The sequence below is a fragment of the Lampetra fluviatilis genome, chromosome 5 (assembly GCF_964198595.1).
Source record: "Lampetra fluviatilis chromosome 5, kcLamFluv1.1, whole genome shotgun sequence".
In the NCBI taxonomy this organism is placed as follows: domain Eukaryota; kingdom Metazoa; phylum Chordata; class Hyperoartia; order Petromyzontiformes; family Petromyzontidae; genus Lampetra; species Lampetra fluviatilis.
This window is the reverse complement of record NC_136279.1, coordinates 20,364,875-20,379,953: the sequence shown is the minus strand read 5'-3', so window position 1 is coordinate 20,379,953 and position 15,079 is coordinate 20,364,875. Positions and strand designations below refer to the sequence as shown.

At 49.2% G+C, this 15,079-nt stretch overlaps 1 protein-coding gene across 4 annotated transcripts in view; it reads left to right on the top strand.

Moving 5' to 3' along the window:
• LOC144932749 (roundabout homolog 2-like) overlaps positions 1-15,079 on the top strand; it is a 200,766-nt gene that overhangs the window by 131,913 nt on the left and 53,774 nt on the right. For all 4 annotated transcript variants that reach the window (XM_078857153.1, XM_078857152.1, XM_078857154.1 and 1 more), the window contains exons 3-6: positions 7,855-8,012; positions 11,755-11,875; positions 12,692-12,830; positions 14,618-14,745. In XM_078857153.1, the coding sequence (XP_078713279.1) occupies positions 7,855-8,012; positions 11,755-11,875; positions 12,692-12,830; positions 14,618-14,745 (546 nt within the window). The remainder of the gene's footprint in view (positions 1-7,854; positions 8,013-11,754; positions 11,876-12,691; positions 12,831-14,617; positions 14,746-15,079) is intronic.

Here is a 15,079-nt window from a genome sequence, read left to right as displayed (position 1 = left end):
ACTCCTGTCCTCACGCCAGACCGCCGGCTATCTCTGGCCATGTGGTGCTTTCCAGAGGTTGCGTACAGATTTTTGCGATAGCTCTTTGCAATGCCTTTTTTTATTATTATTATTATTTTGTACAAAGAGAGCTGACGTGTCACGTAAGGTTGAGTGGCGACACGGCATGGAGCGCCAATGCACGCTTTTCTTCCGGAAAAAAACGGTCACATCAGCTGCTCTTGTCACGTACACTCTTTCGTTTCGGTCAGACTTTTTAAAGCGCAGCCTGTGCTTTTAGTTGGGGGTGGGTGATGGGGATTTTGAGCGGGTTTTTTTTTATTTCTTCTATAAATGGCCTCTCACAACAAGCCATTAATCTCGTGATAGATTATTTCAATAATAATAAAAAAATAACGCGTTAATTCGCCAAGAAAATCCTACACAAAGTCACAAGGTAATTTTCAGGAGGATCCAGTTTTGCGTGTGAGTGGATCCGGAGTACCAGGAGATCGCTGGCGCACGTCAGGGGAGAACGAACGTGAAGCCGTGGAAAATCCCTTATTGTGCTGCCTCCTACAGGCAACGTGCTGTCAACCCCTCCAGCCGCCGTCTCGCGAATCGTATCGCAGAAACGTCATTGCTTGATCCACCAACCCTATCCTCCCGCCCCGTCCCTTGGTGGCCGCCGTGCCCTACACGCGTTTGAACGAGCGGTGTACGCCGACGCCGCCACATTTGCATGCAATAAAAAATGTCCCCCCGATCACCGCGCACACCGTGTATCTGCCACCATCCTATTTGTCAACATGGACACATAATTAAAACTCCTCATCTGCCATTTTAGGTAAGTTGATTATACAATGGCACAATGGCAGAAGAACAGATTAAACTCCGCTGATGGATGAGCGCTGTCAAGGGCCGCTCGTCGCAAGAGCCTGGTTGAGGCCAGAGATGTACCGCATGTTTGGCAAGCCCCACTTTCTGGCCCCATATTAGAGGCACGTACTTCGCGTGCCAGATGGTCATCTCGGCAGACAATGCGACCGTCCTCGGATAAATAAGTCTGAGCCAATTACCAGCTGGAGTAACGCACCCAAAGGCACGAGGATTTGAGGCCTCAGCATTGTGAACGAGCTGCTTCAGTGCATGGCCGCTGGTATTTAAATGTTCAATAACACTGTAACCTAATTCCCTCCCACATTAACCAGACGTCTTGGGGGAAAAAAAACCCAAATTCAATACTTGGCCCTGGATAAGAATTTTAATGTCACTTACTGCTGGCTTCCAAATGAGCTTAACACACACCGCTTACACATTGTAATCCATTTGATAAAGGTGTTGATTACATTTCATTTCAAACTTCCAAATCTGGCCGATTGCAAGAGTATCAAGCACGTAACTGGATGTCTTGTGTCGGGCGGCGAGTCATGCGGGCCAAAAATTCTCAATTTTTTGTTCGTGTGCGCATCAGGCGTGCCGGTATCCGCACTCACCCTGGATCATTCTCGACAGCCGATGGGAGAAATTCTCGACCAAAACCAACGCCCATCCGATTGAAGCGTGTTTTTCTCCTGTCACCATCGCAACAGGGCTACCCAGTATGCTTTTCTGCTCCCAACAGCTGCTCAGACAGTCTGGGGCGGCAGTGTGGTCGGACATGGTTTGGTGATGATTATCGGTATGGTGGCAGCTACACTTGGGGCCCAAACTGGAGATGAATTGACCTGGGTTATCAGGCCACTACTTCAAAGCTAATCTCCAGATTCCGTATAAACTACAGCCGTATGAACTAGGCCCACGGTGAGGTTCGTGATTGTAAAACCAGTTTTGGGTTGTGTGGATTGTTTTTCTATTCTTTTCAGTGTTTCTTACGAGAAGTTGATTGCAAGAATTGATTAAAGGCGATGGGGGTGGTGCAGAATGTGGGCCCCGGGAAGCAACCATCAGTGATTGTAGCAACGTTACAGGCATGTTAGCACAACTACGGGGAAGAGCACTCCAACAAAATGCCTCCAGGATAAATGCTGCCTTCCACAATTAACACCGAGGCGTTATGCACGCTCTGGTGGCCGCAGTAATGTGGCAGGCACAGGTGCGAGCTGTGGTCAGAGAGGAAGGATCAATAACCATTGTGGTGAAGCGTTTTTTGCACGGACGCTCCGAACCCCGATCTCCTCCCTCCCTGCCCCCTTCTCCCATCACAAACACAACTTTTCGGACACTGTAACCTTGTTTCCCGCCCACAGGAGGTTTGCCACAAGGGGGGATGGCACTTGATGTGGTTAAGCTTTCACAAAATCTGAAAGAAAAAAAATTGGTAAAAATGTCTTTTTATCGTACACACCATTTGTATATCATCCCACTTATTGAACTGCGCTAAGACGCGCTACTGGTTTTTATGCCCCCCCCTCCTCATTGCACCACATGCCCGAAATAAACGAGCGCATGTGCTGAACACCCTGGCATCAGACCAGGATTCCACTCAACAGCTTTGTACAACAAGGTGCTCCGAATGTCAAAACACCTAAAAAAAATAATTTTTCAGGGGGTTTAAAAAAGAAGGAAGAAAGAAATTGTCATCACTATAATTATTCTGTCACACACTAAACGTGCATAATATGGGGGAGGGGGGGTTCACATTCAAATTGTCGCACTCTTTTCCACAACCATGACTCGGTGTCACAAATTCAGGGCACAGAGAGGCAGCCCTCTCACGCACACTATTGTGCATCGTGTTAACCCATTCTCATACATCTGTGTGAGGTTTTCACTCTCTTCTCCTGGCACGGCAGGAGTGACCTGGTGGCCCAATTGTTCTCTTTCGCCCCAGTAGAACATTCTGCATTTCCACGAAAGTTAAATACCCATGGCTGGAGCCGTGCCAAACTGTTCTTGCGACTGCCCCTGACATGGACTAATTTCTTGTCCCGACGCTTCATGACCATGTAGCGCCACGGACTCGGCTCCCTCCCACTCCAATCTTTGATCTTTCCACGACGCTCACGGTCCACCCTAAACCACATCAAGCACTGCACAAACCGTGGCAGCAGATGCGGATACCTGATGCACAAATGGAAAATGTAAAACTGTGCAGTGTTCGACTGTGTTCATCCAGAACAGACCGTACAGCTTATAACGACGCAATGCCCTGATCCACAATATGAAGGAGACATCACAGTGATACACTCCGCTACACCTGATGCGGTTGTCTGACTTGACCACCTGAATGTGAAATTGTAGTTGTCGCCCTGCATCTACATCAGCCATAGGAAAGAAGAAGAAGACTCTAATCCCTCCCCCAACCGAAGCTCTCACCCCCCCTCCTTTCCCTAACATTTGGATGAGGCAACCCTAGCCCAAGCAAGCATCGAATGAGCTATCGTCACGTTAGCGCTGACCCCATGACGTCCGTGGCTCAGGTACTGGGCCCGATCGCATGCTTCTGGAAGCGAGGAAGTGCCGCTGTGAACCTGCGTCGAGTCAGCCCAGGCAGGCTGCCGTGGGAACTCAGTGGCTCAGTTCCAAAACTGGGGCTGGCTCGCTTCAAAGTGGCCGTGCAAACGTGGCAACAGTCTGGTCAGCACTGGCCGCAAAAAAAAACACCGGTGGGGTCAAAACTAAGGGGATTAACCCCAACGCATGCGCCCCAACGTTACTGTTGCAATGTGAGACCCTGGCACCCCTGCTTAGGATATTTTTTGATCGGTTTAATATGTCTAAACAAGTGGGATGGCATTCAACCATATTGCTGTGGATACATTCTATGAATGTTTGTGTGTGTGTGGGAGCGGTGGGGTAACGGTTAGCGCGTTGCGCTACAAACCCGGCAATCCGAGTTCAATTACCGCTCACGGCCAACACCAGTAACGATTATTTTAACCGGTCTTGGGCCTCCCTTAGATCGGCTCAGCATCAAATGAGTGCCTGGTGTGGTGTGTTAACATCGTTCACTCGGGATTCAAAGGTGTTTGCCACCCACCCCCTCGTGTGCTGCGCCGGCCTTCATAGGTGCTCGCTAACAGCACTTGCCTCAACAGTCTGTTCAGGCTATACGGGAGATGTTTGTCTTTGTTTTAAGCAAGGGGCTGTAAATCACCTTTTAATACCACACGGTTCGTTTTCCGTTGTATAAATGGATATTGATATGAGATTTCGAAGGTCAATCAACTAACATTCTTAGTTCATTATCATAATAGTGGCTGTTATTTTTATGAAACCTGTTCACAATCACTGTACGTAAAGTAACCTTCCCCTGGCCTTATGTTACTTCCCTATATCACGGCTGGGCAGTGATCAAAAGGAAAACGGATAATTTTTTTTAATCCACATGCCACCATCATCACTAGCTTACGTAGGCTTACATTTAAAGCATTGCATTAATTCTCGGCTGGAGCATGTGGCAATGTTCACACAACCTGCACTCGTGGCATTGCCAGGCAGAAGCTTTCACACTGCAGCCCCGCTGCTCCAGATACACGTAATTACTTATTCATTAGCCCCGTTGAGTCGAGTACATTAATGTGTCAGCCACTTGTGGTTATGGTATTATGCATTCCTGCAAGGCTGCCCGTGGTGACGTCTGTACCCGGTCACTTTTTTAAAGGCGCATTACATGGGTTTGTGTACAACGGTGGATGAGTCAAAATTGCTTGGGTGAATGATCACTTTAAAAAAAAAATCTATTTTCATGTTCATCTGTTGTTTTATTAAAGATGACACCGGCAGCTTCCCAGAATTGTCTAAATTGTGCAATTTAACTTTGAATGCAAGCTTGGGATTTAGAATTGAATGCAAGCTTGGGATTTATAAGAAATGCATTTTGTTGAGTAGAGAGGAAGTCTGTATGAGCAACATCATGTAATGCGAACACGAATTGAAGGGTGGAGGGGGAGGGAGGCGATTGGAGGCGGGGGGGGGGCATCGGCGAGCATCAGAGTGGTGAGCTGAGTGAAATGACAAGGTGAGGGGAGTAAAGGGTGGACGAGTCAGCCAGGGGAAGGGAGTGAGTTGTTGTGGTGGGACCCCCCCCCCCCCCCCCGAGATGGTGGGGAGGGGAGTGGGTTGGGCAGCGCTGGTGCTGGCAGGACCCCCCCCCCCCCCCGCAAGCCGTGGGTAGTGAGTGCAATGCCATGTTCTTTTCTGACCCACCGTGGTGCTCGCCGCCTACAGCCATCGACCGTGAGCCAAGTGCACTTAGCGAGTCAAGGAGCTGTCTTTTTAGAGAATGTGAAGTAACCAACACAGTTGTGACCATTACTCGACTTTGCAGGGAAGTGCTCAAGCACCTTGTGCAATTTTAAAACTCGGCCAATGTGACAAATGCGTCTCCTCCGACTTCAAGGGCCTAAAGTTGGAAAAGTATTTTTTTGGGTGAGTTTCAGTTTTTTATTCTCCAAAAGTATATATTTTTTTAATGAAGACTAATATTCTGAGGCGCACCAAACAGTTTGACGTTCCAATGGCATTTTCACTTTGAAAACTACACTTAATATATATTTAAAAAATGTGGGGTGTTTTTAGTCCAGTGAAAGTGTTCATGTAACTGTCCATCAGAGGTGGAGTGAGTTGGGTCAGTGGGCTTGGCGAGTTTCTAGGCCCTCACTCTGCTGGCCTCTGGCGATAAGCCGACTATCGCAGCCTCCCTCGGACCAGCTTGCCCCCTCGGTTTAAATTCAGGTTCGGGCGGAGATATGCCCGTGGGTGGGATTTACAACCATAATAGCGCATCATTGCTGATCGTATCTCCCCTAATATTGCCTTTAGTACATGACATTAGGCGTATGTGTGGCGGTAATTAGCATAGAGGGTGTGAGCGGGGCTGCGACTCGGATAATCCCACCCAGCACCTGCCTAATCCCGCCCGCCTTCTTGCGGAGCCTCGTGGTATAATTAATTAGCTATAAATAAATAATCTCTGCCTGGTGGCACCATTGGGCGGTGGTGGAGAGGTCCATCTGTGACCCCCCCCCCCCCGTCATTTCTTATTTTTGCGGTGAAGGCCGCGTGTACAGCCCACATTTTGAACTAATCTCATTTGGATTATCCTCGCCATTAAAAAGATGCAGCCCGCCGCTCTTGTCTGCGGCGGTTGGGTGGTGTGTTGTAGCGGGGGGGATCGGGGGTCGATGGGATGAATGTGAAAATTGTAATGAACCGCATTGAAATCGGGTCGCACACACACACACATGATGTGGCCGTGCGCGCGCGCGTGAGTGCGTGCGTGCATGCGGCATTCCTAGCTCCGAGACCCGACCGCCCACAACAGGGGTTGTTCCACTATCTCCAAATGACATCACGGCATTATTATTATTATTGCACAGGCTTCCTATGCGTGCCTTTGAAGGCGATAGAAACTTGGCCCCATCACCAGACTCGGCGTGCACTTCCAATATTTTTCCTCCCGCCGTGCATAGTTTTTAAATCAAGCGCGTACCTTTCGAGGTTATAAGGTAACACGGGGCACGTTTAATTGTGCGCACAACTATGGGTGCCGGCCGCTGACTTGCGCGTGCACGCTTCTGCCCGGGAGGGAACAGGGAGCGTGGTGTCAGCGCCCTGCATTGGAAATGCACTGTATATATTAGAGTTGCTAATACACGCAAAGCCCGAGGGCCCTTGGAGACTGCACTTCTCATAAAGAGCGAGTAATGAGAAATGGAAAGCGGGCCTCTCACATTCAACATCGTTTAAAGGGGCCGTTCAGCATTCCAAATGGGCCGTTTTGAGAAGAAGAAGAAATCCCAAACGTGATTTCATAAAAGTTTTTGTTTTTATGGAATTCGACGTGAAAAATTCGAGCGCATTGCTCTTACGGCGCTACCGCGAGCTGATTTTCACGCATTCCCTTGAAACCTCTTGGTCGGTGGGGGTTCTCGGCATTGGAGACCACCGTGAGATGCGCCGTGACCCTCGGATCGTGTCCAGCGTGGCCACACAAACGCGGCGCGCACCAGCCAGCCCCCCGCACCTCGGCGCGCGCGTTCCGTTCGCGAGCTCCGTCGACTCCGCGAACTCCTCGGGCTCTGGTGCCGTGCCGGGTGGGCTCCGGGCCCCCCGTTCCGGCCGCGTGGCCCGACCCCGGTTTATCGCTGCGCGAGAGACGGGCGGGCGCTTCGCAGCCCTCAGGGCTGCAACTCGCCCCCACCACCACCGCAAAACCAACAACAGATGGGCTCCAATAAACCGCCCCGCGAAACGTTCAGCCTCGCGCTCATCCACCGGCCCGCATCCGGCCTGCAAGCGCAGCCAACAGATGCTCGGAATCTTTAATCAATGACTCGTGCCGCTCAGTGCCGCCGGGGTGAATCCCTGTTATTAGAGGCCCTAATCAGAGGATGAGCCTGTCACTCGCGCGCTACACGAGACTCCTTTATTGTTGTTTTTCGAGAGGCTGTCTGTCAAATGGCTCGGGGCAAGTCACCCAGGATGCGGCTCCGTTATTGCACATGTATTATTGCTGTTGTTGTCCTCGTCGTTATTACAGTGGTGTTTTTTTTATGGTGGTGGGGTAATGCCCCCTCCCCCCCCTTCTATCTGTGTTGGAGTTTAAATGCCCTCGGAAGTGCTCTTGACCTTGATGAGTCGATTGTGATCATAACATCGCGGCTGCTTTCATGGGCTGCGCTCATGCTCCATGGGATTCAATGTAACTACGTCCATGACCTTTGCCTTCCTATCACATGCGCGCATTAGGATGTATCATTTATAATGGACGCACACGGGCAATGTGACCACTTTGTAGCGACGGTCAAGTCACACTTTTCTCTCCGCCAACTGACCCCGCACCCCCCTCACCCCCCCCCCGATGACGAGAGCAAAGGTCACGTTTTCTGAACGCATCTCTCTGTTTCTTCTCTTTCTGCATCATCGTAGTTCTGCGAGACGAATTCCGGCAAAACCCATCGGACGTGGTGGTGGCAGCCCGGGAGCCGGCCGTGATGGAGTGCCTGCCGCCGCGCGGACACCCCGAGCCCACCGTGTCTTGGAAACGCAACGGAGTGGCGCTCACGGATAAGGACGAGCGTGTGACGGTATGGGCACAGCGGCCCCGTGGGGCTAGAGAAGGGGGGATGGGGGCGGCACACACTCGCGGCATTAATGCGCTTATCGACGCAGAGTCGGGAATTGTCAGCGAGCGCCAGCGCAGAAATCATAAGGAATCAATGTGCACCTCACTCGACCGGAATTCCCACGGCGTCGTATCGAGAGCGAGGAGTGCGGACAGATTGGCCCGAGCAACAGCTAATGAAGCCAGTAAACAACAACAACGAGGAACGCAACTTGTAAATAACTACAAGAGCACCAGGTGACCGGGGCTGGTTAATCACCATCAGGCATGTATACGTGTCGATGCACACAGTTACCTTCCGTGTGCGTACATGTCCCAGAGATTGCCGTGTGTCTCAGGAATATGGCCCTCGAGGAAAGATAGAAATTGACGCTCTGAATGGAGCTGTTTTCAGGGTTGTGCGTTTCCGCTGACACCCATCTGCTACTAATCATGACAATAAAGCAACCGCATTTGTGGGCAGAGAAACCACAGCAGGGCTATAATCCATTTCGACATTGATTTTTTTCACTTTGTCTCACCATTAATGATGTCGTAGAACTCTCGTTGCATTACTGAGGCTCAATCTTTCTCAACTCCTAAACCCAGAAGAGCTTTGTCTGCAGATTGGGCTCTCTAATTCACCATACAAAGCACGTTTTGGCTTCTGAATTCATGAAACACTTTGTTCCAGAATAAAAGTAACACGTAAGACAGTAATTGCAGGCTACATACTCGCGCTAATCGCATACCTTGGAAAAATGATTCCAACAAAGCAAGTGCTATTTTTGCGACCATTTTTATTTTTCCCCTCCCTTTAATGAGTTCACCGGTGAGCGTGTTGAAACCGTGAACCTCGCCGGCGCCTTTATAAAACATTCCCAGACTGTGGAGACAAGATTCATTTTTCATTCGTAGCCCCCGAGACTCGGATCCCAGCTCCCTGGAGCTTTAGGCTCGGGGATATGCGGGGCCACTGACAGACGTCAACGTTACATCCTCGTCGCACGCCGGCCGGCCGGCAAGGCAGCCACCTGAACCAGGAAGTGGAGCCTAATTAAACTCGCACGTTTATTGAAGTGAAAACACGGAGAAGTAAATTTACATTACACCGGGGGACGGCACTGAAACGAAAGTGCCATATCTGTCATCGTGGCTCCGGTCAAACGCAGGATATGGGTAAGGATATGCTCTCTCAACCCAGACTGTAGCAACGTGAGGATTGCATCCGGGCAAGCGGATGCATCTGTCACGATCGTCGGTTTCACGTACCTTCAACGTAGGCACTCTTTGCTTGCTATTAAATTACCATCATCGGCAGCCATTATCTATCCACTGCTGGATGAATGCCTCCTCAAGCCATCGACGTCCCTCACAGTTTGATGATGTTGCACTCCACCAAGCCTGCTACACGAGGGCCAATCTCATCGCTATATCCCCACGGGTGGACACGCTCCTAGGCCTGTTCCCTCCATTGGCTGCCACTCCACGGTTAGTCTCAACCACTGGCTATCATCCCGTCTCGGCATGACTCGTCCTGCCCAAGCGCACTTATATTTCTCAACGGTCAATATGAAGCCTCTAACTTGGGCATGTTCATTGATCCACGTGTTCTTCTGTCTGTCTCTCGGTGTAATACCAAGCATGCATCGCCTTTGCGCATTCATAGCGCTCTTAGATATGAATATTTTATTTAATTGTGAGGACAGTGGACGCCAGTGAGAATTGGTCTATTGTTAGGCAGGAGTGGATTACACCTTTCTTCTGCAATGAAACCATTGAGGGATTATTTTTTTCCGGACCACCTGATAAGAGCAGCGACATGACCTCTTAATGGGCAGAGGTGTGCATTGTCTGCTTAATATTCCAATTTGCTTACCTGATTAGCGAAGAGAGTAACGTTTTAATGTGGCCGTTAAGAATGCACTTTACGAATTAAATTCCAAGCTTATTTCTGCTGCATAGAGGCCATACAACGTGCCATATTAGTCATGCGATGTGCATTCGTGGCAGTTAAGGAAGATTTATTTCCTAATTACATTTTGCTGCCGATTTTCAAGGTCTGACCATTTGGTTCGTGGTGCAAACGCTCGACATGCTACCTTGACAGATGTCACATTTATTTCCCACGGGCAACATGCAAATATTGCAGAGCAACAAATAGTTGGTCGCATGGAGACTAACATAGCGGTGAGTGGACCACGAGAATTCCCAACCACTAATCATCTCAAAACTTTTGTGACATTTACCCAATCCCTTTACCGCGAGCATCTGTGCACGTGCGAGTCAATCGCAATAGCCGAAGGAAAGCCACGCATGCAAGGAGATACATCTGACAGCGAGAGCTTGTGAGACATGGGCTGAACGCCCTGCCTGGCACAGGCGCCGTGGTGACGTCACCGTCCACTTAGTGGCAAATGGCGGCTGCTGCTGCTGTTGTTGTTGTTGTTGAACACCGCTGGAACCGCAGTGTGAGGTTCCACGGGGGAATGTGTCTGAGCTGTGCTGGGCCGTTGAAGGAACGTTCCTAGAACGACTCGGTACAGCTCAGGCCTTATTCCAACATGGGTTCAACGGGCTCGGTGCAGTGTTATTGACGAATGTCAAGGCATGTCAAGTCAACTTTATTTTTGTTTACATACATGGCACCTTTCTGGCACGGAAGCGCCACTCAAAGTGTCATCGCATTAATCCTCAACATCGACTTAGAATATTCTGAGCAATGAAATATATATTCACATACCATCTGCAGTTGTTTCATGTATACAATAGAAGCAAGTTGTGGCTGTGAGTTAGCTGAATGTGTTGACATTTTTTTTTCATTATTATTACCACCAAGTAATTAGTTCACCGCTGCTGAAGGAGCTACATAAGTAGGCTACATGACCTGGCAGAGCTTGCAGATCACTGCCGTGAGAACCTAAGCTCTAATAGCCCATTTGCCTGGATTATGAACTTGGCAATTTGGCTGTTAGGTGCTCATGGGAACCTGGCGTCATTGCTCCGCTATATTCCTTTACAGTCAAAGTAAGCCTTACCTCCAAATGTATTGTTATTATAGGCATAGCATTGCCAGCTGAAAGCATACCGCTCTAATGCATTATCCATGCAGATTGTCCAGTATCATGCCTTTCCAAAATTGCACTTTATCCGTGCCGTTGATAAATATTGATGCAGGGAATGCTGTTTTATGGTTTAAAAAAAAAAACTGTAAATATATTGAAACAAAATCTTGGCTCATTTTTTTATACCACAAAACTTTGATCCCCTGGGGTACAATATCCAATAAAATATCAGAGTTAATTTTCTTTCCCCACTCTGACGATGAATTCTCAGTGAAACAAACAGAAGATGCTTTATATTGACCCAGACAGGCCTGACAGACCTGGCGTTAGAAGCTTGTTTGAGAGGAATGGCTCCATTGACCCGTTTTTATTGATTCCCTTGTTGGCAGACCTACAGAACACAGGGTTGTTTTTTTTAGAAGTTATAAGCTGCACCTTGCAATCTTCAAAACATTCACGAAACTTCTCACATCAATCAACCCCAGATACTCCAGGGCTCTCTTGGGCCAGCGTTTCATTTCCAAAGAAAACTCCAGGTTCCACTCCAGGTAGTCTGTTACCACCTTTTGCAGCATGCATGTGCCTTTTTTGGGATGATTCAATTGTCCCCACTCCTGCAGTCCACCCTGTGATCTTGTTTTATGGATTACTTCCTTGCAGATCCGCGGAGGCAAACTGATGATCTCGAACACGCAAAAGGCAGATGCGGGGATGTACGTGTGCGTCGGAACCAACATGGTCGGAGAGAGAGACAGCGAACCGGCGGAGCTCGCTGTGTTCGGTACGTGCCACCAACCCCTCCGGCCAAACACTTCTTGACTCTGCAGCAAACTGCTGGGATCCAGAACACGTGCTTACCGCAAATGAATCACAATACCTCGCTCATCTCGTCAAGGAACACAAACCATCATCGCGTGAACTCCGCTCATCATCACAGCAGCAGCGGCTTTTGGGTTAACTAGCTATCGAACAAGGATGGTCACTGTGTCACGCGCTTTCAGATGTGCTTCTGCGACCGTCTGGAACGCTCTTCCTTCTGATATTCGGAAAACACTGGAGCTATGCACTTTTAAATCATCTCCATTGAAAACTAATTTCTTTCGAACTTCCTTTTGTGTTTAGTTTGTTATCCTTTCCCCGCACAGCATGGTTGGCTACGTAGGGTGCAAAAGAAGTTCAACATACATACAGTGGCATAGCTATCGAGTGAGCAGGCGGTGCAACCACCCCGGGGCCCATGGGACACAGTGGCCAGGGCGCTGGGCTGCAGTCAGGGGTGAATGCAGACATGGGGCCCTAATTTCCATCCTTTCACCAGGTCTTGGCTGACAATCCAGCCACTGAGGCTGGTTCTCACCGACATCGAACATCATTTGCATTGTACCTACCATTCCTTGCGTGGTACAAATGAATTGCCCATGCATCTATCACCTCCCAGAATATGTAATGGGAATTTAGAATCCTTCAAAATGCCTCCACTTCTTCAGAACCAGATTTTCATGAATATTTAACCCTGACCTTTAATGACCTGAGTTGCTCATCCGTTCACTGATGCTCGTCCCGTCCCTGCGTCTCACCCACCCGGACGCGTCCCCAGAGCGGCCTACGTTCGCGCGAAAGCCGATGAACCTTGTGATGCTCGCCGACTCGGACGCGGAGTTCCGCTGCGAGGTCCACGGCGACCCCCCGCCGACAGTTCGGTGGAGGAAGGAGGATGGAGACCTCCCCAAGGGCAGGTAAGATGAGGCACAGGAGGATCTGGGAATTTCCATCGCAACTCTCTCTCTCTCACTCTACCCTCTTTTGTCAACCCCGAGCGGCCGCACGGAGCATAGAATATTCGCTTTGCGTAAAATGTCGCTCGGCTGTAGAGCAGTCACTTATTGCGGTTGTCAACTAAAAAAAAACATGCTTTCATGCAGTCAATGTTGCAGCTTTTTCTTTTCTCTTCTTAATTACATCGCTCTGCTTCCTCACGTCCTTGCTCCTTTTCTCCTACGCCTCCCAGCCAAAGAGATTGGCAGCCTTTTTGTTGACGAGTCCACTTTCTCCAAATGCACATTCAGGCCTTGTCCCAAGGACGGTGAGGCGATAGTTGTGGGAGAAGGAGGAGGAGGAGGACAGGGGCGGGTCGGGGGAAAATATAATATTCTTATGATGTTTTGAGCCAATCCAAAACCGCTGACCCGTGCGGGGCGGTATGAGAAGAGGGCGACGTGCAAAAAATCTTATTGTCGGGTTTCCCTTGTCATTGGCGCGAAGGGACAGGAATGGGGGAACAACTTAAAGCACCTGCTCTTATTAAAGTGCTGCCCGGGGGCGATTGAAAAGGTTAGGTTAGGAATCTTATTGCTGGCCACTCTGGCTTACAGCTTTAAGGACGAGGGCTCTCCTCGGAGCATATGCATTGAAATCACTCCTCACGGAAGAGATGAAAGTGCTCCCACGGCATTGCAGAGGTACCGTCTCTCGCTTAGCCGTCCGGATGGGCAACGATGGGGAATTGATGGTGCAAAATTAAACCTGGGCGCGAATGTATCTCTCACCGACAGAGCAGACATAGCTGCAACCTATTTTTGCCATACTCGCGCAGCATTGGCAGCCCATGAAAGTGAAGCGGATATGTGCATGAGTGGCTTTGTGTGTAAACTGAACATTTAATTGGCTTATGTAATGAACTATGAAATCAGTGGTTCATGGTTAAAACATTCTGTGTGTATTTTCGTGATATTTTGCAAGACGTTTTAAAATGGTATTTTTTAAATCTTGGTCAAAAGAGAATAAGGATGCTGGTAAAAAATAAAATTAGAAAAATAAACACTGGAGGATATTTTACTTTCTTTCAGCTTTTCATTTGGCTGGCCTTCATTTCATTACCATAAGTTTAATTGATCTACGTTTTGACCATATAATAATAAAAAATAAATGGATTCAATGAAAATCCTTTCAAACGCAACAACAAAGCCCATGTTTAAAGCCATGAAAGCTCATTGTTTGAGATGAGATGGAACGGATGAGTTGAGTCTGAATATGGCATGGAACAGAATACCATCGTGTTTTGTATATTTTTTTATGCCTGTTTAGCCATAAAAGCCTAACCGAATGTTGTAAATGTATTCACGAGGGCCCTGCTAAGTTTTTTTTTTACGGTTGGGGCAATGATTGCTATGTTTAATCCCAAATGAGTAATTTAGGTGGTAATAATTTCTTCAACTGTGGACCATAACACTGGCACACAATGCCCTACTCTTACAAATGAAATCGTGAGATCTTAAACATCCGCTGCTACGTCGAGGCCACATCACCGGTGTGACGTGGTATTCCGCCGTGGTGTGGCGTGGCGTGTCATGATATGGCCTTGCCTTGGGTACCTTCGTGTATCGTGGTGTGACATGGTGAGTTGTTGCATAGTATGTGGCGTGGATTCTCCATGGCATGGTGTGGCGTCGCGTGTTGGTGGCATGCTACACCACGGTGCGGTGTGTCACGGTGTGACATGATGTGCCATGGCATGGCGTGGCAGGTTTGAGATCCAGGACGACTACACGCTACGTGTGGAGCGTGTGGGTGGCACGGACGAGGGCACGTACACGTGCGTTGGCGAGAACCGCGTGGGCAAAGCTGAGGCATCGGCATCGCTCGTGGTGCACGGTACAGCTGATCCCCCGCCATCGCCCCAGCCCTCCCCTCCAACTCCCCCCCCCAACTCTAAGCACACGTTCAACCACATCCACACGCCGCCCTGGTGGGTACATCTCACCAGTGCGGCACATGAGTGCACCGCTCAGCAAAAGCGGCGATCACTCAAACGCAAGCTCGCGCATCCACACTACCAAGTCACAACATCTCCGTGCCGACACAGCCACACTCCGCATATCATGTGGGTTATTGGACTTAACATTTTGTGCCATCATTTAAATGTACGGTGCTTTTGGCAATCTATTTCTGGATAAAGGCCTCCCCGTGCCGTGCTTTATCATGTGAG